Below are 25,546 nucleotides of genomic sequence, written 5' to 3' on the forward strand. Positions count from 1 at the left end.
CTGCCTCAGCCTCTCAAAGTGCTGGGATTACAGGTGGAAGCCACAGTGCCTAGCCCACTATTTTTATTATAGGAACCCTTCTAATGTATCAACACCCAAATCTTGGTTAGCATAATCCACTGGGATCATGAGCTCAGGGCTAAAGTAATAGGATACAATTGTATATCAAAGGAAAAATAAGTACCTGGCTGATTTGGATTCAGGAGAAAGATGGATCTGAATTAGAAATAAGATTTGATTAGACAGACAGGTAGAGTTATGCTACTGCCAAGTATATACAGTAATTATTAATAGAACTTCTCTAATGGTTTTCTTGGCTAGCGGAGAGATTAGGGATGATAATCATGGCAGCAACTGCTGTGGCAGCTAAAACTTACTGTCTACATGCTTTATGCTAACCATTGTGCTAAGTCATTTATTGCATATTATCCCTATTTAATGGATTAGGAGACTCAGGCTTAAAGAAGTTTAATAACTTACCTAAGATCACAAAAATAGTTAAGTGTCAGACTGAGGACTTAACCAAAGTCTATTTGATCTTAACCATGATCTTAACCACATTCTGCTTATAAATCTGATCGACATAGTTAATTCCTTATATGTCTAATATTTCTAGATAATTTATGAATACTTGTTAAAATACTTAAATTATGTAAGTATTTTATTCATCCTGTAATCATTTTTAGCTTCTTGATTTGACTAGGCAAACCTCCTAAGAAATACTTAAAAGATAAAACTTAGACTCAGTCAATTACCACAAATTCTAAATAAAATCAGTAAAATTAATTAGTGAAGTGTTAGCAGAGCCTAAAATAATAATTTTTAAAAATATTAGAAAGTTCTTGCCACTCTCTATCTTCCAGGAAAGGCTGAAAGATATGTTCTAACACACCTTCAAAAAGCAATGGACACCTGGCTAGCAAATCTGCAGAAGAATATGAATTACAAAATAAACCCAACAAGGAATTCAATGGTGATTTCTTTGCAATGTGATTTCTCTGTGGAAAAGGACAATTTTGGGATTCATATATGTTGTATGGTAATTAGAGAAAAGTACCTTTATTCAGGGAGAATAAAAGATTCTGATTACTGCTTCAAAAACAGATTGTTTTTAGTGAGCTAAAACTGAAATAAGAAAGGATTCCTAATTTGGATCACTTGCATCAGTGAATGGGAAGGGCATTGTTCTACAATCTATGTTAATCAGATTTTAATTATTCTAAGCCACAATGACAAAAATTAAACAAACCTCAGTGATGCTTTCACAAAATTAAAAAGGACTGTAGGAAATTATAATTTCTATTGTTTTTGTTTTAGAAATTATCTTTTTAAAAATCGGACACAAGGTAGATTTTGTTTCAGCAAAGATAACTGCTTTGTATCAATTATATTCCAAGTAGCCAGCAACACAAATTTCATGTTATTTTAGAAAACTATAACCCTTATTATTAGCTATGTAGCATTATGAAAAATCATCCATCCCCCTTAAACTTTAGTTTTCTCATCTACAAAACAGAAAAATTACTATTTAATTTGCTTCAGTTTCTCCAATCTGGCCCCCAGGATCCCAAAGTTAAAAATCAAGTAAGTGCAAGCTTACCCGGCAGCTATTCTGTTGGGGCAGCCTGACACCCATTATACCAGAATGACAGCATCTTAGCCGCAAAAATCACATTCTTAGCCTTAGAGATTGTCATTAGTATCTTTAGGAACAATATCTCTCAGTCCCTGAATGATGCTGCAGTCTCTGATATGTCAGGTTATATCTGTTTCTGAGTCTTTTAATTTTGATTCTTTATGCTTAACTCTCTTATTTATTGGTTCAATCTGCAGTCCCTAATATGGGTGTAGCACATGCATTATCAAGCAGAAGGTTTTTGGTATATCTCAGGAAGCCTGTCTCTCTGGGAAACCACTGAATCATATCAAACTACATAAAAACCCATTTCTGAAATCCAAATACCTGCTCTGGGTTTTCGTAGGAATAACATGAAATAATGTATAAAAAATAAGAAATCTATTTGTAAATATTAATCACATGCAAATAACAATCCATTATCAATGGTAATCATTATTTTAAATGACTACGATCCAGTTAACATTCGATAAATTGTATCATTATGGGTAAAATAATTAATTTAGAATCTTAGAAGTCCTATAATTATAACGAAAGAAAACTAGTTTTAGATATAACAAATTGAAGCAAGTCACTTGATGATCAAATCATATCATTCCCATAAGGCTTCCTATTTCTCAGGATAAAATGAGAGGGTTAGCCCTGGTGATTTCTATTAAATTGCATAAAGTACTTTCTCCATGGGACCTATATCTCATTCTCTGCCTCAGCTTGGCACTTTCTTTATAGAGAGGTGGCTCCCCACAGCAGATGCTATAAAACAAAAGGCCCTGGCCATGCAAATCAAAAAGCATTCCCACCACTGCTAAAGCAAAGACAAGTCTGCCACTCCCTCCATCTATTCATACCACCCAAACTGCACCTTTAGGATAATGTGCACTTCATCGATTTTGGACATCTAGTTGAACCTGGTTTCAGCCATATATGAACATTTTGCTGTGATATCATTCTAGGATATGCAGGGTATGTATAGCCAGGAAAGAGATAGGAATTGTGAAGTGGTTTTGCATTCTTGGCATAGGGAGGTAGAGTCAGGGCTACCCAGTGAAATTTGTTCCACATGGGTCAGCTCTCACCGGGAATTCGAATCATTAGAATTACTTGCTCATCCTTCTTTCACTATCAAGACTTCTATTTTTTATTTTTTCTAAAATTTTACTGTGAAAATTTACAAAGACACAGTCAAAAGAACTGTACAGTAAATACCATAAAGTATAGTAAGATTCTACATTCCTAACATTTTGCTAAATGTGCTTTATCGCATATCTATCCATCTTCTCATCAATCTGTTTTTTTGATACAATTTAAAACAAGTTTCAGAGATTAGTATACTTTACCCCTCAATACTTCAGCATGTATAACACTAACTAATGTACTTATATTTTCAGGTAAAATTTATATATAGTAAAATGCACAAATTTTAAATATACCATTTGAGTTTTGACACACACACGCACACCTAGGTAACCCAAACACATTATTAAGAGATGAAACATTCCCACTGCCATATAAAGTACCTTTACAGCCGTTCCTAATCAATCCTGTCCTCACCTCTGCTCCCAAAGACAACCACTGATATGATTGTTGCCAATACAGATTAGTTTTGCCTATTCTAGAACTTCTTATTAATGGAATTATAAAATATGTTATCTCTTGGTGTCTGATTTCTTTCACACAGTCTAATGTTTCTGAGATTAATTCCTGTTGCTACATATATTTTATAAATATACAGTTTTTATATCCATTCTTCCATTGAGAAACACGAGCTATTTTCAGATTTTGCTATTATGAGTAAAACTGCCATAAACATTCTTATACAAGTCATTTTATGGACCTATGTTTTCAATTCTCTGGAGTAAATATCTAGCAGCAGACTTGCTGGCCACAGGGTTAGTGTATGTTTAGATTTTAAAGAAACTGCAAAACTTTTTCCAATGTGATGGTACCATTTCATGCTCCCAATAACACATGAGAATTAAATATAATACATCAATGTATGCTGTAAATCCTATAATTGAATGGTATATTTTTTGCTTTAGTCATATGCATTTTAAAGAAATTAAAAAGAAAAAGGTAAAATAAATTGTTTTTCTTTTCTTTTTTTTTTTGAGACAGAGTTTTGCTCTTGTCACCCAGGCCGGAATGCAATGGTGTGATCTTGGCTCACTGCAACCTCCCAATCTCAGGTTCAAGCGATTCTCATGCTTCAGCCTCCCAAGTATCTGGGGTTACAGGTGTGTACCCCCATGCCCAGCTAACTTTGTATTTTTAATAGAGATGGTGTTTCACCATGTTAGTCAGGCTGGTCTCGAACTCCTAACCTCACATGATCCACCTGCTTCGTTCTCCCAGAGTGCTAGGATTACAGGTGTGAGCCACTGCACCTAGCCAAGAAATCTTCTATATTTACCAACATATTTATTATTATCTCTGGAGTTTTTCCCTTTTTTTGGCTACAGATCTGGGTTTCCATTTGATGCCATTTTCCTTCAGAATAAAAAAATCTTCCTTTAGAATGTCTTATATTACATGTCTGTTGATAATTTCCTTGGTTTTCCCTTACTTTTAAATATTTTTATTTTGCCTTCACTCTTGAAAATTATTTCTGCAGATTACTGAATTCTGGGGTTGATAGATTTTTTTTTTTAGCAATTTTCCACTGATCTATCTTCAAGTTCGTGTCTCTTTCTTACAAAAACAAACAAACAAACAAAAAATAGAGATTTTTTTTCTTTCAACAATTTGAAGATTTTCTCCCACTGTCTCCTGGTCTCCATTATTTCTAATAAGAAATCAGCGATCATTTGTATTGTTGCTCCCCCTCTATCTAATGCATAATTTTTCTCTGGTTGCTTTCAAGATTTTCTCTTTATAATTGGTTTGTAGTAGAATATAAAGCATATAGATGCTGTTCTCTGTATTTATGCTGCTTGAGATTAGCTGAGCTGTTAGAATCTATAAGTTTATTTATTTTTTACTAAAATTGGGGAAAATTTTAGCCACTATTTCTACTAATATTCTCTTTGCATCATTTTCTCTGTCTTGTCTTTTTGTAACACATATATAATTATACATATGTAAGACCATGTGATATTGTTCCACAAGGCACTGAGGCTCTGTTTATTCTTTTTAATCTATTTTCTCTCTGATTTTCAGATTGAATATTTTCCATTGATCTATCTTCAAGTTCATGTCTTTTCCTCTGTCATCTCTAATGCTTTTTAAACCCATCAGTGACTATTTTAGATATTATATTTTTCCATTTTGTTTTCTTATAGTTTCTATTTCTCCATTGATACTCCCTGTCCACTCACTATGAGCATATTTTACTTTACATATTTAGACATAGCTACAGTAACTTTTAAAACTCTTTTCTATTAATTTCACCATCTGGGTTATCTTGGGGTTGGTCTCATGGAATGCCTTTTTTCTTTAGTATGAGGTATATTTTCCTGTTTCTTCATATGTCTGATAACTTTGGACTATATCCTAGACATTGTGAATGATATATTGTACACACCTGAAATTTTGTTATATTATTCTATACAATATAAACTTTTTCATTTTAGCAGTTAACGCTGATGAATTCAAACAACAAACTTTCTCCTGAGGTGGGCAGCAGGTGAAATCTCTATTCAGTTCCTCCAGGCTTAGTTGAGTTGGTTGGAATCTGTCCTCTCATGCTTAGGGGCTACCTAGAGATCTGATCAGAATTTATACATAGAATTTGGGGCTCCCCTACATGGCTCTCCCCTTTACAGGATTTCCCACCTCACTTTCTGGTTGTTTTTGTGGCCCATACTATGCCCTCTAATTCCTCAATCAAAAAGGCTACAAGTTTCTATATAATTTTAGTAGCACTGTGAGGATTGTGGCTACACTCTTACAAAAACAAAAAATATAAAACCAGGGAATTCACCCAGTGTTATGCTCTTTTTCCAAGTGTTAATTCCCTCCCAGTTTCTGCCTGTTTGGTTATTCCTAGTACCCTCATATAGTTGTTTGTTTTATATTTTGCCCACAGTTATGTGGCTGTGCTGATATGAGTGACTTTTCCAGAAGCAGAATCTTCTCTCTTTCCTTTGTGTAGCTACAGGGGATAAAAATGATCCCAATATAAACAGCATATACTATGTAAAAATGAAAGAAGTCTATAACTCACACTGCTGCACTTTTTGTCTCCTGATTAAAGAGTCAACGTACAAGACACTCTAGTAGCACTATCCAACAGAAGGTTCTAAGATGATAAACCATTTTTTCTGTGCTGTCCAATATGGCAGCTAAGCTACTAGCCACATTAGTCTATTTTTGCACTTAAAATTGTGGTTATTGTGATTGGAAAATGAAATTTTTTACATTATTTAATTAATTTAATATAACCACATGTGGCTAATAGCTACTACGCTGGGCAATCCAGCTCTAAAAATTGTGTCATCTGGTCTTCCTTTTTTTACAGATAATGAACTGCAGCCCAAAGAACTTCCGCAAGAGCTGGCCATAATATAAGGCCTCTAGTGGCAAAACCAGGATTTGAATTTAGATCACCTAATTCCTCATCTCAAGTTGCTTCTACTCTACATATGAAGGGACTACAAAATGTTATGACGGAAAGAGGAGAATGAAAAATATAAGAGATGAAGTGGTGATAAAGTAGAACTTCAAAAATTATAGTTGGAAAAGATGAAACAGCGGAGGGGAGAATGATTTGCAAACACATCATACATTACGCATATATACACATATATTCCCTGGGTGTACAATTTCTTTTGAGGTGGTAATTATTTTCTCAGCAGAAGGAAAAGAGCTTTTTCTAACTCATTACAGGCCCAAAAAGTCAGACTCAGCTGATTTATAACACAAAGTACGAAGAACACAATCAAGAAATTGATGTCCTGTCTCTATTCTTCGCAAGCATCTACTTTCCAAGTCCTACAGTCTTCAGTGATTTGAGAGTTACTGTTTAGCAATTGTATTTGTTTCTCAAAAGCCTGTAAGATACACATCCCAGAAAAGGTTGCCAAGCCTTCCCCTCATGAACTTAATACTCCCTATGAGGATATGTTTCTCTGCTAAAATGGAATGCTTTTTACCTTTTAACCCACTCTCCTGTACTATTAGAAGTAAAATAATTACCTCAACTACATTCTTTCTCTCTTACACACACACACACACACACACACACACACACACACACCCCACAACACTTTGTATGGATTTCATATTAGCATTATTGCAAATTATATAATAAAGAACATAGCGTAGAAAATGTCTGTAAAAAGGTCCAAAAAAAATAGCATTGTTTTCAGGGAAAGTGCTGTGGTCAGGATGATGTCATCAAACATCATCTAATTAATTTCCTGTCGCTACATCCTAAAGGAAATCCAGAAGGCTCAATTTTCTCACAAAGTCAAGTAGTCTTTTCTTTGGGTCAGTAACCGTTCATGCAAACCCAGAGGTGTCAAATTGATAATGCTTATGATTTACTTTTATTTTTCACAATCACAAAAAAAGAAATTTCATTTTAAAAGATGTTTCATGTGAAAGGCATCATAGGAATATAAAATGTATCCTTTATTTTAGAGATAAGGTCTCACCATGTTGCTGAGATGGCCTTGAACTCCTGGGCTCAAGCAATCCTCTCACCTTAGCTTCCCAGGTAGTTGAGACTATAGGTGCATGCCACTACATCTTGTTAGAAGTATCCTTATTCAAAGTGAATTTTAGATTTCAGTTACTGAGAGCAAGGTAACTGCAGAAATGACAAGATGATTAAACTGAGTTGGTATTTACTACTTGGCTTTATATGACAACTTCTCCAGCTCTGAGTAAAACAAAGATTACCACTCATAAGAACCAAGGAGAGGAGAGCACTTTTTACCTACTACCACCCTCAATGTTATTCCTCCAGGCCAATAGGCATTTATCATGACTGGCCTGGAATACCATAAGAGGTTTGCCAGGAGATGTGAGCTCCTCAAGGGCAAGAATGATGGCATATTCATCTTTACATCCAAAGGCATTACAGCACCTGGTACATAGCAAGCACAAACATGTTGAATGGACAAATGGATGAGATTATTAAAACAAATAAACTGTGCCCCTTTCCCACCAGAAGCTCCCAATTCTACAGTGGGGAGCAGAACACCATTACAAGCATGGGAAGTGCTATACTAAGGGATGATGACAAACAAACAAATTGTCAACCAATTTGAAAAAAACAAACTAACAGATTGATATCAAATGCTAAGGTGTTTAAAGCAGCCTTTCTGGTAAGCAGTTTGGGTAAATTTTTTTTTTTTTTTTTTTTTTTTTTTGGTGGGGGAGATGGAGTTTCACTCTTGTTGCCCAGGTTGGAGTGTAATAGCATGATCTCAGCTCACTGCAACCTTCACCTCCTGGTTTCAAGCAATTCTCCTGCCTCAGCCTCCCAGGTAGCTGGGTTATAGGCATCCACCACCACACCCAGCTAATTTTTTACATTTTAAGTAGATACAGGGTTTCACCAGGGTAAATCTTTTAATATAAAATATGTATTGGATATGACACCAAAAACATAGATAACGAAAAAAAAAATAAGCAAATGGGACAACGTCAAATGAAAAGCTTCTGCACAGCAAAAGAAAACAATCAACAAAATGAAAAGGCAACCTATGGAATGGCAGAAAATTCATAAAACATATATTACATAAGGGAATTCATACAACTCAATTGCAAAAAAAAATAATAAAAATAACCCAATTAAAAAACAAACGAAGAACCTGAATAACATTTTTACAAAGAAGACATATTAATGACCAACAGGATTATGAAAAGGTGTTAAACATCACCAGTCAATGAAATGCAAAACAAAACCACAATAAGATATCACTTCACAGCTGTTATGATGCTATTGCCAAAAAGAAAAGAGATAACAATTGTTTGCAAGAGTGTGCAGAAAAGAAAATCCTTGAGCACTGTTGGTGGGAATATAAATTGATATAGCCATTAAGAAAAATAGTATAGACATTCCTAAAAAACTTAAAACAGAGCTACATTATGACCCAGCAATCCCACTTCTGAGTATATATCCAAAGTAAATGAAATCAATTGTCGAAGATGTGTGCACTCTGTTCACTGCAGCATTATTCACTATAGCCAAGATATAAACAACCTAAGTGTCTGTAAGGTGGATGGATTCAGAAAATGTTGTGTGTGTGTGTGTAGACACACATAATACAACAAATATATATATGTGTAATGAAATATTACTCAGCCATAAAAAAAAGAAAACCCTGACATTTGTGAGACAGCAGAGATGACTCTGAAGAACATTATGCTAAGTGACATAAGCCAGAAACAGAAAGACAAATACTGTATGATTTTACTTACATGGAATTCCACTTATATGTGAAACTTTAAAAAAGTCAAACTCATAGAAGCAGAGTAGAACTGTGGTTGTCAGGGGTTGGGGTGAAGGAAATGGGGAGATGTTGGTCACATGGTACAAACCTTCAGTTATAAGATGAATAAGTTCTAGGGACTCTAACACACAGTATGGTGACTACAGTTAATATTACTCTATTGTTTACTTAAAATTTATTAAAGAATAGATCTTAAGTGTCCTCACCACTCCTAACACATACAAACAACAACATACGATATTTAATTGTTAATCAATTTGATTGTGGTAATTTCACAATGTATACCTATATCAAACAATCATATTGTACGCCTTAAATACACACAATTTCTATTCAGCAATTACACTTCAATAAGGCTGGATAAAATTTTTTAAATAATATAATGTATAAGGTACCTGTTGAACCAGCAATCCCACTTCTCAGATGCTATTCTAGTTCTAAACGTATACAAAGAGACTTGTATATGGTCTTTTTTACTGCAACCATGTTTGTAATGGCAAGAAAATAACAACAACAAAACCCAAACAACTCCCTGAATTTCAACAGTGGACAAATGGTACACCCATAATACATACTAGTACCCAGAAGTTCAAAACAATGTAGTTGATCCATGTGTGCTGACATTAAAAGAGTTTCAAGAATTTCAGTAAAAAATCATTTGAAGAACAATATCACATTCCCATTTATGAAAAATAAAACAATACATTTTTATATGTGTATATTTAAATGTATAGCAAATGGGCTAGAAACCCACTAATAGAAAAATGACATAAGCCACAAATACAAACTTTCTAGTAATCACATAAAAATATAAAAAGAAAAATAAAATTTTAATAACATTTTATTTAATCCAATGTATTCAAAATAGTATCATTATATTATAAACAATATAAAAACTTAGTAATGAGATACTTTACATTCTTTTTGTTCATTCTAAGCCTTGAAGTCCAGAGTGCATTTTACATTTACAGCACATTTCAATTCAAACTACCCACATTTTAAATGCTCATGCGGAAGTAGCTACCACAATGAGCAGTATAAATCTAGGAGAATACACTTCAAACTGGTAATAATGGTTACTTCTGGAGAAGACAGTTTTTAAATCTTTTACATCAATAACTCATACATTACCTATGTAATGATAAAACTATAACAACAAAAAAAAAACAAATAGTATGGGAATGCAGATGGCTGAGCAAATAACCCTGTTCCCAGGGTTGCTGAATATCTGGATCAAGGAGAGGAACCAGGGAAAAATAAAATTTTAAAATACCATTTACAACAGTGGGCATGCGCGCACGCGCGCACACACACACACACATACACACACACACACACACAACACCTAAGGATAAAATTAAGAAATGATATGCAATACTTCTATACTGAAAAGAATAAAGCATTGCTGGAAGAAAATTTACAAGGCCTAACTAAATGGAAAAATATACCATGTTTATGGAATATAAGATTAAAATATATTTATAGATTCAATCCTATCCCAGTCAAAATTCCAGCATGATGTTTAAGCAGAGGAAAGGAGAACTAACAAGCTAATTCTAAGACATACATATATGTAAAGAACCTGGAATACCTACAGCAATCTGTAGTAGAACAAAGCTACAAGAATTACATTATCAAGTATCCAGACGCATTAAAAAGTTACAATAACTAGGCAATTTACTGTTGTCATAAAGACAGACAAAATTATTAACATAACAGAGTCCTTATATGTACACCTTAAATCTTACTTATAACAAAAGTAACAGGCAGTACAGTCTCATGAATATAGAGTACTGGGTCAATTGGATATCCATGTGGGGAAAAAACACGAACTTTGATTTCTACCTCAATGCAAACAAGTTAATTCCAAGTGGCAGTAGATCTAAATGCAAATGGTAAAACAATAAACCCCACAGGAGAATATTTCCATGACCTTGTGATATACAAACATTTTCTTAAACAAAAGACAAAAGACTCTAACTAATAAATGAAAGTATTGATAAATTGGACTTCACTAACATTTGGTATGATATTAGGTAGAGAAGATGGGAATCGAGAAAAAGAGCTTCAATGTGGCAGAAATGACAACTAAACCTGAAAAAGGAAAATGTTGCTAAGGAGTCAAAGGTGAAGCCTTCTATACAAAGAGACCAGAAAGAGTAAAGGTACAGAAGGGTAAAAGCAGAAGGCCAGCAGACTTGCATAAACAGATTACAAAGTGTACAATATACAGAGTAGTTGAAGGTAAGTTATAAGAAAAGGTTATGAAGGGATTTGGACTTTATCCCGAAGGGAAAAAGGCTGTCAGTGGCTTTAAGCGGGCTTTTTCTGATGATGTAATTCATGATCAGAACTAAATTTTAGAAGAATAACTCAAAGAGCTTATAGAAGATGAACTACATCAAAAAGAAACTAGAATCAGGACAGAGTTAAAACAGGGCTTCACAAATTACAATATTTACATACCCCGGTGTGACAAGAGGTATGCAAAGCTACCTAATAAAATCAACAGTACTTTTTCCAGGAGTATCCTGTTTATTTGAGTATTTAGGAAAAAACAACTTCACACTAAAACAAACACTGATATAACGTAGTCATATGCAAAACTCATGAGTTATTTACATGACAATAGCATCAATAATAATAATAGCATCCCTTTTGTATCCTTATTATGTCTAAGGCACTATGCTCATCAAGTACTTTATATGAATTCATTTATTTCTCACAACAACAAGCAAAATAGATACTATTAGAATTACTTCCTCCATTAAACTACACATACGGAGTTATTTGCTCAGATGTGTGTTTCCATATACCTTTTCCTTTTTACTTTTTAAATTCTATAATTAAGGTTGAACAATTCTTTACAATGCTGATGATATAACTTGGTATAACCACTTTGGAAAACTGGCAAAAACTTCCTAAATGTAATCATATGTATGGCCAAATACCTAATAGAAGTAAGTGCTGATGCTCATCAAAATATACTCATAAAAATATTTATAGCAGCATTTTTCTAAAAGCTCCAAACTGGAAACAACTCATTAGTCCATCAGTACACTTAAAAGAGTTATATAATTTTTAGGTCACATGGTAATAAGTGGCAGAGCCAAACTTCAAGGCCAAATTTGTTGAATATCTAATTTCACATTCTCAACCACCATCCTATATTGGAAAGACATTACCTACTAATGACAGCAGCTTCAGACTTTGCTCATAGATCCAAGTAGTATACATCCTTTCTCCTCCACTTGTATAAGAATATCTATTAAAAAGTATGAAAAGTTCTGAAAGGAGGCTACTGCAACAGTCTAGGTAAAAGAGATGGGAGGAAACAGGAAAGAGATTTCTAATACAGAAAGAAGAGAATCGAGTAACCAACTAAATATGAGAATGAGAGGAGTAACCAACTAAATATGAGAGTGAGGGGAGGAGGTGGTTTGGGCAACAGAACAGTGGTGAATACAGAAGTAGGCAGAGACTGAGGGCTCAGTCAACATGAGTTGAAGGTACCTATCCAGGAGGCAGTTGGAATGAGAGTATAAAGCTCAAGAGACAAATGAGACTGATAAAAAACACTTTGCAGACCGGGCTTGGTGGGTCACACCTGTAATCCCAGCACTTTGGGAGGCCGAGGCGGGTGGATCACGAAGTCAGGAGTTCAAGACCAGCCTGGCCAACATGATGAAACCCGTCAGTACTAAAAATACAAAAATCAGCTGAGCATGGTGGTGTATTCCTATAATCCCAGCTACTCAGGAGGCTGAGACAGGAGAACTGCTTGAACTGGGACCTGGGAGGCAGAGGTTGCAGTGAGTCAAGATCATGTCATTGCACTCCAGCCTGGGCTACAGAGCAACACTCTGTCTTTAAAAAAAAAAAAAAAAAAAAATGGAGTTATCAGCATATTTGTGTATCAGATATCCTGAAGAAAGAACACTGTCTCTAATACTATGTAATTTATGTACTCTTCTAACAATTAATATTAACTCACAGGAAGGCCTCTGTGAGCAATTAAAATTAATTTTGAAACCATTAAAGTAGACAGAAGGTTAGTCAGAATTTAAAAATCCTGTGGAGAATATACCCTCTCCCCTATTAAGCATCTGAGAGCAACAGTAGAAAAGAAAACCGGTTAAGCTATCATTGGCATGTCTGTAGTCCCAGCCACTCAGGAGGCTGAGGCAGGAGGACTGCTTCAGGCCAGAAGTTCAAGGTCACAGTGCACTATGACCATGCTTGTGAATAGCCACTGCACTACAGCCCGGACAATGTAGCAAGAGCTCTGTCTTTAAAAAACAATAAAAATTTTTAAACATATATTTTTTGACCAGGCATGGTGGCTCACGCCTGTAATACCAGCACTTTGGGAGGTCGAGGTGGGTGGATCACCTGAGGTCAAGAGTTCAAGACCAGCCTGGCCAACATGGTGAAACCCCATCTCTACTAAAAATAAAAATTAGCTGGGTGTGGTGGCACGAGCCTGTAATTCCAGCTACTTGGGAGGCTGAGGCAGGAGAATCACTTGAACCTGGGAGATGGAGTTTCCAGTGAGCCAAGATCGCACCATTGCACTCCAGCCTGGGTGACAGAGCAGGATGCTATGTCAAAAAAAAAAAATGTTTTTTTAAAGAAAACCTATTGCTTTTTAAAGGTAAGTAGACAAACTATGCTGGTATCTAGCTACTTCAGAAAATCCTAAAAGTTATTATAGCCAAAGATGCAAGAGGCAGAAAGATGCATCTTTGTATCCTTTCCTCTCACAGCATTTACAGTATTAATTTTTGCTTGCAGTTTACTGTATTTTATTTCAATATCAAAATAATGCAAAAGTGCAAACAAAATATAATTTAAGGTCATACAAAGAATAGGATGATCATAAAATCTGTACTACCTGAACTTTTTATATTAAAGATGATAAGACTGCTGTTTGGGAGTGTTCTCAAAGTTCTAATCAGTGCAATAATTAGGAAAAAAGTAGGAATGTAACATAAGAACAGAAACGTACAAAATTATCATTATCTTCAAATAATTTACACTGTAAGAAAATCCAAGAGATTCAAAAAAAATTATGCACTAATATAATTTCATATGGCCAGTGACAAAACATGCAAGATAAATACCTTTCCTACATACCATCAGTAACTAGCTTTTTAAAAAAAATCATAATGAGGGTCCAGCATGGTCGATCATGCCTATAATACCAGCACTTTGAGAGGCCAAGGTGAGAGGACTGCTTGAGCCAGGAGTTCAAGACCAACCTAGGCAACATAGTGAGACATTGTCTCTACCAAAAAATGTTTCAAATTAGCCAGGCATGGTGGCATGCACCTGTAGTCCCAGCTACTTGAGCCCAGGAAGTCAAGGCTGCAGTGAGCCATGATTGCACCACTGCACTCCAGCCTGAGTGACAGAGTGAGACCTTGTCTCAAACACACACACACACACACACACACACACACACACACACAGAAAAAATATCTCATTTCCAATGAGATACATGAAGTGTATAGCTAAAGAAAAACTCCCTAAAAGTGTTGATCAGTAAGGGGACATGTAAGAGCAAACAGAGACACAGACCAGGCAACTAAAAGAAAAACTATTAAAAATACATCAATTTATTCATAAATAATATGTAAATTCAATACAATTCCAATAGACACCCCAACAAATAATTATCTAGAATCTAACAAAATGATTTTAAAGTTCATTTATGGGGGAAGATTATAAGAATATCCTACACATTAAAAAAAGGATAATAATATAGGACTTCTGTAGGAAATATCATGTATTATAGGACAATGATAATTAAAACTGTGTCATTAGAACACAAAGTGCCCAACAGCTCAGTGGGATGATACAGCAATGCCCAGAATCAGACCAATACCACTATAGAAGAAAATAGATTGAGTATTAAAGTTCTTTATTTTAATTTAATTTTTTTTTTTTTTTTTTTCCGAAACAGAGTCTTGCTCTGTCACCAGGCGCCAGGCTGGAGTACCGTGATGCGATCTCATCTCACTGCAACCTCCGCCTCCCGGGTTCAAGCAATTCTCCTGCCTCAGCCACCCAAGTAGCTGGGACTACAGGCACGCGCCACTACGACCAGCTAATTTTTGTATTTTTTTAGTAGAGATGGGGTTTCAGCATGTTGGCCAGGATGGTCTCAATCTCTTGACCTCGTGATCCACCCGCCTCGGCCTCCCAAAGTGCTAGGATTATAGGCGTGAGCCACCTCACCCAGCAGTTCTTTATTTTAAAAACAAAGCATAAATTTCTTTAAAAAAGAAATTTAAACAAACAGTCAACCCAAGTAGTGATCAAAGAAATATAAATTAAAACAATAAGATATTACTTTTCTCTTAACCTATTCAATTGATTTTTGGTTTTAATATTAATGCCCAGTGTTGGCCAGTGCAGGGAAATGAAACCTCTGATACATTGCTGGTAGGCCTAAAACAGATGCACCGTTCCTGGGAGCAATTAGTAATAAGTATAAGAAGCCTTACTATGTTTATTCCAAACCAACCCACTTCTAATAATTTAAGTAAAGGAAATGATAAGAGATGTGTTTAAAGATTTACCTACAAAGATATTTTTCCAGATTTTATAATACCAAAATTTTGAAACAACCTAAATATATAACAGTAGGGAAATAGATGAAATAAATGATGAGAAAGCCATAAGAATTTCAGTGGAACACTCAATAAAATGAAGACGTGTTATATAAGTGGAAAAAATTATAAAACAGCAATACAAGAGGATTTCCATTATGGTTTGAAAATATAAACAATTATAATTACATGTATGACTAAAAGAGTATACCAAAAATATTAACAGTATGGTAGGCTTATAATTAGTTATTTTCATGTAATTGTTATGTAATTGGATAAAACTAATAAATATTAACTTTTTTTTTTTTTTTTTGGAGACAGGGCTGCTCTCTGTTGCCCAGACTAGAGTACAGTGGTGTGAACTTAGCCCACTGCAACCTTGGCTTGCCGAGTTCAAGCAATCCTCTCATCTCAACCTCCTGAGTAGCTGGGACTACAGGCATGTACCACCACACCCAGCTAATTTTTTTTCTTTTTGCAAAGATGAGGTTTCACTATACTGCCCAGGCTAGTCTCAAATTCCTAGGCTCAAGTAATCTGCCCACCTTGGACTCCAACTCCTGGGCTTAAGTAATCTGCCCACCTTGGCCTCCCAAAGTGCTGAGATTACAGGCATGAGCCACTGTACCAAACCCTATATTAACTTTTATAAAAAACAAGATTCTGTGACTATACTGAATAGAATTGTGGTGAATATTTGATCGTTCCTAAAGCCATGAACTCTCTTATCACTTAGCAAAACATGACTGATATGCTAACCAGAGTTTAGGATCACATTCCAAGTTTCACCTGTTCACAAAGCTTCCTCAAGTTTATACCAGTCTCTGCCCCTCTAGAATTCCAGAATTTCAGCAGTGATTAAGAGAACATTCATCATTTATTGCTGAAACAATGTCCTAACATTTTCATGTATTAAAGCTTGCCTCAAAGAGAAGGTAAGTCTCTTAAAGCGAGTAACCCTATACCATACTACCCAGACCTTGAACTTTAAGTGCAGTATTAGGTGCTTTATGAGAAGACTTCACACTTAACTGAATTAAATCTAGAATGGCCAACTAAAACTCTGAACCTGGATAAAATACATATTACTGAAATAGTTCCCTTTAGATATTTTGTACATTCCTTTAAGTTCTAAACCAATATTCACTACAGTCTTAACAATTGGTGGCTGGTTTCAGGGATACAGGAAGAAAGATTTCCAGTAAAACATAGGAAAGTAATTAGCAGCACTCAAAAACAACCTTAAAAATTAGAGAAATGCCCTTGTTCACCAAAGCATTATTCACAATAACCAAGATATGGTAACAACCTAAGTAGCTATCAATAAATCAAAGTGTAAAGAAATTATGGCTCACACACACAGACACATACAATGGAATGTTATTTAGCCTTAAAAAAGAAGGAAATCCTGTCATTTGCAATAAGATAGATGAACTTGGAGAATATCATGTTAAGTGAAATGGGCCAGACACAGAAAGAAAACTACTACATGATCTCACTTACATATGGAGTCTAAAAAGGCCGAATTCATAGAAGCAGAGCATAGACAGAATGGTGGTTACCGGTGGGGGCTGAGGGAGAGCAATGGGGAGATGTTGGTTAAAGGGTATACAGTTTTACCTATGCAGGATAAATAAGATCTAGAGATCTAATGTATACCAGGAAGCTATAGTTAACAATATGATATTATATACTTAAAATTTGCTGAAAGACTAAATCTGAAATGTTCTCCCCCTCCAACGCAAAGTTAAAAAGAAGAATTACTGAATGCTTACTATGTATCGATACAGGAAATAAATTTATGAACAAAAAACTAAGAAAAATCCATTAATTTCTCATGAAGATGAATGGTGCTCTGTAATTCCAGAGGCAAACACAACAGAAGAAACACAGTGAGAAAAAAAGGGAAATTCCTTAGGTCAGTCAAAGAATCAGATAAATATGCTTGAGCAACATCAACCAGGAGCATGGGCTAAACAGGAGGAACAACTCAGGAGACCTCTGCAATAGTTGAGCTATGGCTGACAACCCAAGTGGGCTACTGTGAAAAGGGAATGGCCAGAAGAGGGTGTTAAGATTATCAATAATCGGAAACTTTGAAGAGAATATTATTAAGCTTAGAAAAGGAATGTGGGAGCTGGACATTCTATCCTCACATAAGGGAAAAAATAAATTTCCCTCAGTGGGAATTTTAAATGAGCCCTGGAGTCTCTTACTTACACATAAGGATAATATCCCAGTAGGCAGTCTTGTGAACTACTGCAGTAGCGGCTATGTGAAGATCAATTTTGGAAGGGCTGAGAAGTAACTGTGATAGGTGGCAAATCTAAGATAGGTAGGTTTGGGGAAAGAATTGGTGCCATATTACCTCAGGGTCCCTTCCATCCTCATAATTTAATGATTTTTTTTTTTTTTTTTAGATGGAGTCTCGCTCTGTAGCCCAGGCTGGAGTGCAGTGGCAAGATCCCGGCTCATTGCAACCTCCACCTCCCGGGTCCCAGTTCAAGCAATTCTCCTACCTCAGCCTCCCAAGTAGCTGGGATTACAGGCACAAGCCACCATGCTCAGATAATTTTTGTACTTTTTTCGTGGAGAAGGGGTTTTACCATGTTGGCCAGTCTGGTCTTGAACTCCTGACCTCATGATCTGCCCGCCTCGGCCTCCCAAAGTGCTGGGATTACAGGCGTGAGCCAGCGCGCCTGGCCATAGTTCAATGATTTCTTAACAACAAATTGTACAGCAGAGGTTATAAAACAAAGAGAATGCAGATGATATAAATTATACTATTGAGAAGAGGGGAGGCAGAAAAAATTCATTCCTTCTCTTTAACATCTATGATATTACCCATTTAAAAGTCTTTCCACCCTATCTAGTAATTGGACTAACACATACAGCTTGAAGGTTAGGAAAAAAGAGTATAAATGTAGTTCTTGACTTATTTGTTTTCCGAGACGGAGTCTTGCTCTGTTGCCCAGGCTGGAATGCAGTGGTACGATCTCGGCTCACTGCAACTTCCGCTTCCCCAGGTGAAGCAATTCTCCTGCCTCAGCCTCCCTAGTAGCTGAGATTACAGGCGACCACCACCACACCTGGCGAAGTTTTGTATTTTAAGTAGAGACAGGGTTTCACCATGCTGGCCAGGCTGGTCTTGAACTCCTGATCTTGTGATCTACCTGCCTCGGCCTCCCAAAGTGCTGGGATTACAGGCATGAGCCACCACACCCAGTCAACTCTTGACATATTTATAGCAATTTGTCCCTTCACTAAATGGGCCTATCTGGATAACTATGCTGTTTTATTTCTTAAACCTGGTTCTCATTTCGTAATGCCATTAGTATATATCTGTCTCTAGAAGTCTGATCTCCCATTTCACTCCCTGAACATCAAAGAATCAGATCATCTGGCTTATAAGAATTGTTTGTAATGTTGGAGTTAACTGGGCAATAAGAAAAGTGTTCAGTTAACTCTCTAGAGAATAAAATTGCCAAAAGTCCTCGGCCCTTCAATAGTCTGTTTTGGTGGCTTTCAAAGGCTTTTCTTTTCTTCTTCAGTTCCCTCCTAGTGCCTGGCCATGTTCCTGAAACATGAAGTTGCTGGATCATTTAAACAACATAATTAATCTTTATAATGTCCCATAGAATTCTTAAATGTAAACATGACTAAACATATTTCTCAACACATAGAATGATTTATAAACTTATTGTTGCCTCTGCTATTAACCTTCTCTTCCCTATTAATATTATAATAAAAGCTATCATGGCCGGGCGCGGTGGCTCACGCCTGTAATCCCAGCACTTTGGGAGGCCGAGGCGGGCGGATCACGAGGTCAAGAGATCGAGACCATCCTGGTCAACATGGTGAAACCTCGTCTCTACTAAAAATACGAAAAATTAGCTGGGCACGGTGGCGCGTGCCTGTAATCCCAGCTACTCAGGAAGCTGAGGCAGAAGAATTGCCTGAACCCAGGAGGCGGAGGTTGCGGTGAGCCGAGATCGCGCCATTGCACTCCAGCCTGGGTAAAAAGAGCGAAACTCCGTCTCAAAAAATAAAGAAATAAATAAAAAATAAAAGCTATCATTTATGGAATTCCTTTGTGGAATGCCATTATGGAAATCCTGGCACCATGCTGGGCACTTTACATATATTATTTATAATCCCACCACAACTGTGTTTGGAATAAATAGAATAATAATCATTTCCTGAATAAGAAAAAAGAGGAGAAAAAGAAAAGTTAACTTATAACTACTCCCAACATTCCACAACCATAAAGTACTACAGCTGGGATTTAAATCTTGGTGTATCTGATGCCAAACCTCACCTTCTTTTCACTTTACAGACACTCTCTAATCATGTTACATCTACTGAATATTAACTCTTTGAGCATATTATAGTTCATCTCTTTAATAAAGACTAAGATGATACTTCTTTACCATTATAATTCAGCTATCAAACTTAGTATGCTTCTGAGTTAAAAATCCACCAAAGCATCAATGTAAACAGGTTGCGGTAATAATATTTGATCTTAAAAAAAACCCACAATGTTTGCTTTTTACAATTAATGAGAATGCTATAATAATATAGCTTTTTTCTCCTTTTACATAAACTTATGCACATTTGAAGATAATAAGAACGATGCATCTGACAAAGCTGTTAGATCCTGAGGTCGAGAACAAGGTCTGATCTATTTCTATATATCCAAGGACTATGCTTGGTTGATACCCAACACTCAATTGCTGATGAAAGACAGAATCAATAATTCTCAAGTAATATTTTCTTCTCAAAGTAATGTTTTAAGATACCTGAAAGAGGAGTTTTAAAAAAAAAAAAAAACAGAAAATAGAGCTCCATGTTTCCAAAAAAAAAGAGAAAAAACATTTTTGGTCTGCAGATGAACTTCCTACCTCTCGATCTTTGAGTTTCATGGCGAGTACCAACTGATGCCTGTGGTTAGTGAGAGCCTCCCGATAATTTCCTTTGGAGAAGAATGCAGAGCCCAGATTCCCATGAGCTCGGCATTCCCCTGTCTGGTCACCTGGATTGAATTGAGAAAAAAAAAAAAAGATAAAAATTTTCTAAGTTACAATGTTATTTATAATATATAATGGTCATCTTAATTTAAGAGCCACAGATTTATTAGCTAAGATTTCACTTATCTTCTTTTAGAAAAGTATTTGTTTCTTCCAAGAACAAGACACTATGTAGGGAGTTATTGTCCTAGAATTTAAATCTCTGGATAAAAACTGCTATTATTGTCATAATATACAACTGCAGACAGGGACTTAGGTATCTTGAAACAAAAGACCTTAACACAAACTAGCTGCTATTTTAGTCTCCTGATTGCTCTGCTAATGACCTTTGATTCTAAACCACCATCAGCTTGTTGGTTCAGTCATTTGACTCCAAACCTACAAGGAAATATCTTTACAAGTATGCTGGTGGTAGATTCACCATATCCTTTCCTTTACTGCAATCCTATAAGTCCTTGAATAATCACCATAATGACCATAATCATAAGCCATACTTATTTTACAAATGAGAAAACTGGGTCACAGAGAGATTAAGAAACTTGCCCCAAGTCACAAAGCTAGTAAGCAGCAGAGCAAGGCTTCTAAACCCAGTATTCAGACTCCATAGCACACACTCTATATTATACTATCTCCTTCAACAAAATGATGATGCATCCTAATGGAGGAAAAAATTAAAATTAAGATGAAAAACTCACCCACCAATGCTATCATTTGACATATTTTGTAAGCTCAAATCTCTGAAGAGGGCAATGAGTATATTAATCCACATCTCTTGGTCTTTTAGGAGTCTTGGCACCTTGTTATATGAGAAAGCTGTAAAGACCTGAATACTCTAAAATAGAGAATGTTCTAGAGGCATTCACTTTTTTTTTTTATTTTTTAGTTTTAAGAGACAGGGTGCCTTGCTTTGTTGCCCAGACTGGAGTGCAGTAGTGTGATCATAGCTAAGTGTAACCTTGCATGAGTGGGCTCAAGCAATCTTCCCACCTCAGCTTCCAGAGTAGCTAAGACACAGGTACATGCAACCACACCCAGCTTTTTTTTTTTTTTAAATAAACATGGTCTCACTATGTTGCCCAGGCTGGTCTCAAATTTAAGACACAGGTACATGCCACCACACCCAGCTTTTTTTTTTTTTTTAAATAAACATGGTCTCACTATGTTGCCCAGGCTGGTCTCAAATTCCTGGCCTTAGGCAATCCTACCAAAGCACCAGGATTACAGGTGTGAGCAACCATGCCTGGCCATCACTTTTTATTGCATATGTTATTTTCATTCATGTCAGGTTACTCAGCTTTCTTTCTTCCCTTTTTGCACTCAAATAGAAAAAAGAAGCATCACTCTACCTAAGGTCTTGGCTACATCCAAGTCCTGCTGCATATATCCAGTGCTCTTCTCTGTATTTCCAAGAGACCAGTAAGCACTGCTCAGGGCAGAGAAAACAGAACCTCTCAGTTTGAGGCTGCAGGTGCCAATCTTCAGTGCGGCTTCTAAGACAACCACAGAGGCCCCATGATGGCCAGCTGTCAGGAGTTCCTGCCCAACCACAGACACGACCACAAAGGGACTCTTGTCCAGTTTCATTTTCTGAAGCTGCTGATAAGTGGGCTCGAGGGAGTCTGAAAATAAACAATAACAACAGCAACATAACAGGAGAATGTAGGATCATACAAAAACAATCTTTTCTAATGTGCTCCAGAAACAAATGTTTATCATACCTTTTGTGGCTTATTTCAAGTATAAACTCTTCAACCTTTATTCTAGCACCAGCCTAACTGTCCACTTAACTCATATGACTAGTATCACAAACCCCAGTCTAGCATTTTCCTTCTCCTCACTCTTGCATTATATGTCTTATCCTTTCTTTTGGGCTTTGTGATCATGATGCGCCACCTTCCCTGAATGGTTCCCCCCTCAAAATATTACAGGCACATCCCTCAAGTCCCACTTGTACCAGGAATATCCCCAGGTCCTCTGGCATGCATTAATCTGTGTATCCAAACTTCTGCTTCATTTTAATAGTACTGCACAGTTTGGTCATTAACTATTTTAAAATTGTTCTCCATGTATTAATTTTTAAAATATTTTTCCAGCTAAATCTAAAGACTGCTATAGGACTGTCTATTGTTACTCCATAGCAAGTGGCACAATGTGGGTACTCAGAAAACTCATCATGGACACAAGGGAAAGTCCCTAACATGTCTGGCATTTGATAGAGGTTTTGTTTGTGACAGGTCTTGCTCTGTCACCCAGGCTGGAGTACAGTGGCATAATCTTGGCTCACTGCAGGCTCAACCTTCTAGACTCAAGTAAATCCTTCCACCTCCACTTCCCAAGTAGCTGAGACCACAGGCACACACCATCGTGCATGGCTAATTTTCAAAAATTTTTTGTAGAGATGAGGTCTCATTATGTTGCTCAGGCTGGTGTCAAATTCCTCGGCTCAAGCGATCCTCCCGCCTAGGGCTCCCAAAGTGCTAAGATTACAGGTGTGAATTACCATGTCCAGCCTGGTAAATTTGAATCTGAATTACAGATTAATAAACCCGGTTCATATTTTTTCCTAGAAGATGCAATAAAAGAAGCTCTCCCAACAAAACCCTTGTCATTCTCACTGGTAACCCAGTACCCACTGCTGCTTCTGAGACCTGTAGCCCCCAACTAAAAAAAATAGTATCGATTTTTGTTGTGATCATAAAGGAAACCATAAAGAAATCATCTGAATTTATTAAGGTAAGATGGAAGATAAAATTAATGTTGGTTTCATTTTATTTTCATATGGTATTAAAAGGACATAGATAGGTGTCAGTAAGCCATAGGAGATTTTTTTCCCATTTGAAGCTAAGTTTGAACGTAGATAACCTCCAAGCTCCTTCTCCCAATTCTCCTTTTTTCCTTTAAAGACAACTGCAGAGGTATTAACTATAGCCCTACAATGAGATGGCACTTATAAAGCATTTATTATTAGCTTTCCTGAAAAACTATTACACATTAGTTTTTCCACTGTGCACATGTAAAAAAAAAAAAAAAAAAACTATAAAAGGGTTGATCTCTTTAAATCTTTAATCTCCTAGCCAACAGTACTGCATTAAAATGTAATTCTTACAATTTATGACTTTGAATCTAAACTCTCCACTAAAAAGCTCTCATCTGAATCAACATTGCCACAGAAATCTTGAAACCTGGAAACCTGCTGGTGCCTAAAGCATTTTTTTCCTTCAATCAGATCACTAACAGAGAACAAAGAACATTTTTACACCTGTCAAGATTCAAGCCCTACAGAGTACTGGTAAACACTAGCTAATCAATGGGGTTAAGCACAGGCACAAGAACCCCGGAAATGCTAGAATACAAAAGAACAATACCATAATGAAATACTGTGAGCAGAATTTTGGTGGTGTCCGCTGATGAGTTTGGCAGTTGATGTTGATCACATCAGCATCCCAGTGGCCAATTAGTAGAAACAAAAATAATAGAATTTTAGAGTTGAAAAGACTTTAAAAATATGCTCTCTTAAAAATGAAGAATCTGAGTATTTAGGTGATTTACCCAAAGTCAGAAAGCTTGGGACAGAGTCAAGATTAGAACACACTGTAGGGCTCTAAGCCCAGGTTCTATGATATTGCACCAGGCAAGATTATTAGTTTCTAGTGACAGAAACCAATCTTGGCTGCTTGTAAGCAGAAAAGAAACACACTGAGTGACAACTGGGAAAGGTGGAAAACCAGGTCTCCAAACCCACAGTCAAAATCATACCACAAAAGCTGCCTGTTGAAGGCAACTTAACCACTGCAACCAAACACAGGACACCACAGCTTACAATGTTCTTCCCCACCCCACCCCACTGAATGCCACCCTTAGAAAATGGGTATCACCATTGCCACCTCCACCACCAGAACAAATTCTGTACTATCCTTTCTTCTTTGAACCTTTAGCCCCTGATTCAAGGATGGAGTCCCAGCTGCTAGGGAGAATGGGAAAATTAGGATATGATGTTTTCAGCTTTTATTATAGACAGCAGAAGCAGAAGTGTATGATGGAGAATTCTAAACACAGGGAAGAGTGTTCAGAAACTGTCAGCCCAAATTGACTGATGGCTAGCAAAGACACTATGCTTTACTTGGTGATGTTTCTTCCCATAGCACCCCCAGCTAAGTTAGAGAAATAGTTATCCAATTGAGCCTCTGAAATTATACAGCAGTGGTAGAAAGAGGAGTGAACATTGCCACAGTAAGAAACATCTAGAGGATTCCCTAAAGAGAAAGAAATCTTTAATTTTACAAATTTTCACTAGATGAAAATGAAAGTGATGAAAGAGAAGAAGATGAAATTTCCTTTTTCAGTATATAGGAAATACACTTCAAAAGATAAATTATAATGCAAAGATCAGTATAAGGCTAATATACAAAACACACTATAAGAGTTTGGAAAAGGGAGGGATTATCAAGAGCAACTGGAAAGCTTCATGGAAGCAGAACTTGATCTCTTGAAGAAAAAGTAGGGCTTAGCCAAGTCTTTGTTATTTTCTGAGAGTAGAAGGCATTTTATGCAGAAGATCTGTCCTAACAAAAGTGTCAAGAGAAGATAGATGCATGAAATGACAAGGCCTGCTGAACAGGCCAGCTTGAACTGATCAAAGAATATTTGTCAGGAAGGAAATTGATGTGAAATAATGAGGAAAACACTGAGCAAAATACATACAGACACCTGTATTTCAAAGTCATATAGCCTCAGTCTCTCACTTGGTCAATGTATAGGTTGTAACTGTGGTGACTGTTAGACAAATCTATTCATGTATATATATGTACGTCTACCTGTACAGATATATACACACAAAAGTCCATTTCACTGTATATAAATTTAAAAAAA

The 25,546-nt window shown here is 36.3% G+C and overlaps 1 protein-coding gene across 3 annotated transcripts in view; it reads right to left on the minus strand.

The window, feature by feature from the left end:
• The window catches only part of TTC28 (tetratricopeptide repeat domain 28), a 655,746-nt gene that overhangs the window by 288,525 nt on the left and 341,675 nt on the right, over positions 1-25,546 (minus strand). For all 3 annotated transcript variants that reach the window (XM_021666147.2, XM_021666146.2, XM_012464921.2), the window contains exons 3-4: positions 22,024-22,296; positions 20,552-20,682 (exon numbers count right to left, since the gene is read on the minus strand). In XM_021666147.2, the coding sequence (XP_021521822.2) occupies positions 20,552-20,682; positions 22,024-22,296 (404 nt within the window). The remainder of the gene's footprint in view (positions 1-20,551; positions 20,683-22,023; positions 22,297-25,546) is intronic.

This window comes from Aotus nancymaae, unplaced genomic scaffold (genome assembly GCF_030222135.1).
Source record: "Aotus nancymaae isolate 86718 unplaced genomic scaffold, 86718_ANA_hifiasm-v0.15.2.pri h1tg000076l, whole genome shotgun sequence".
Lineage (NCBI taxonomy): Eukaryota > Metazoa > Chordata > Mammalia > Primates > Aotidae > Aotus > Aotus nancymaae.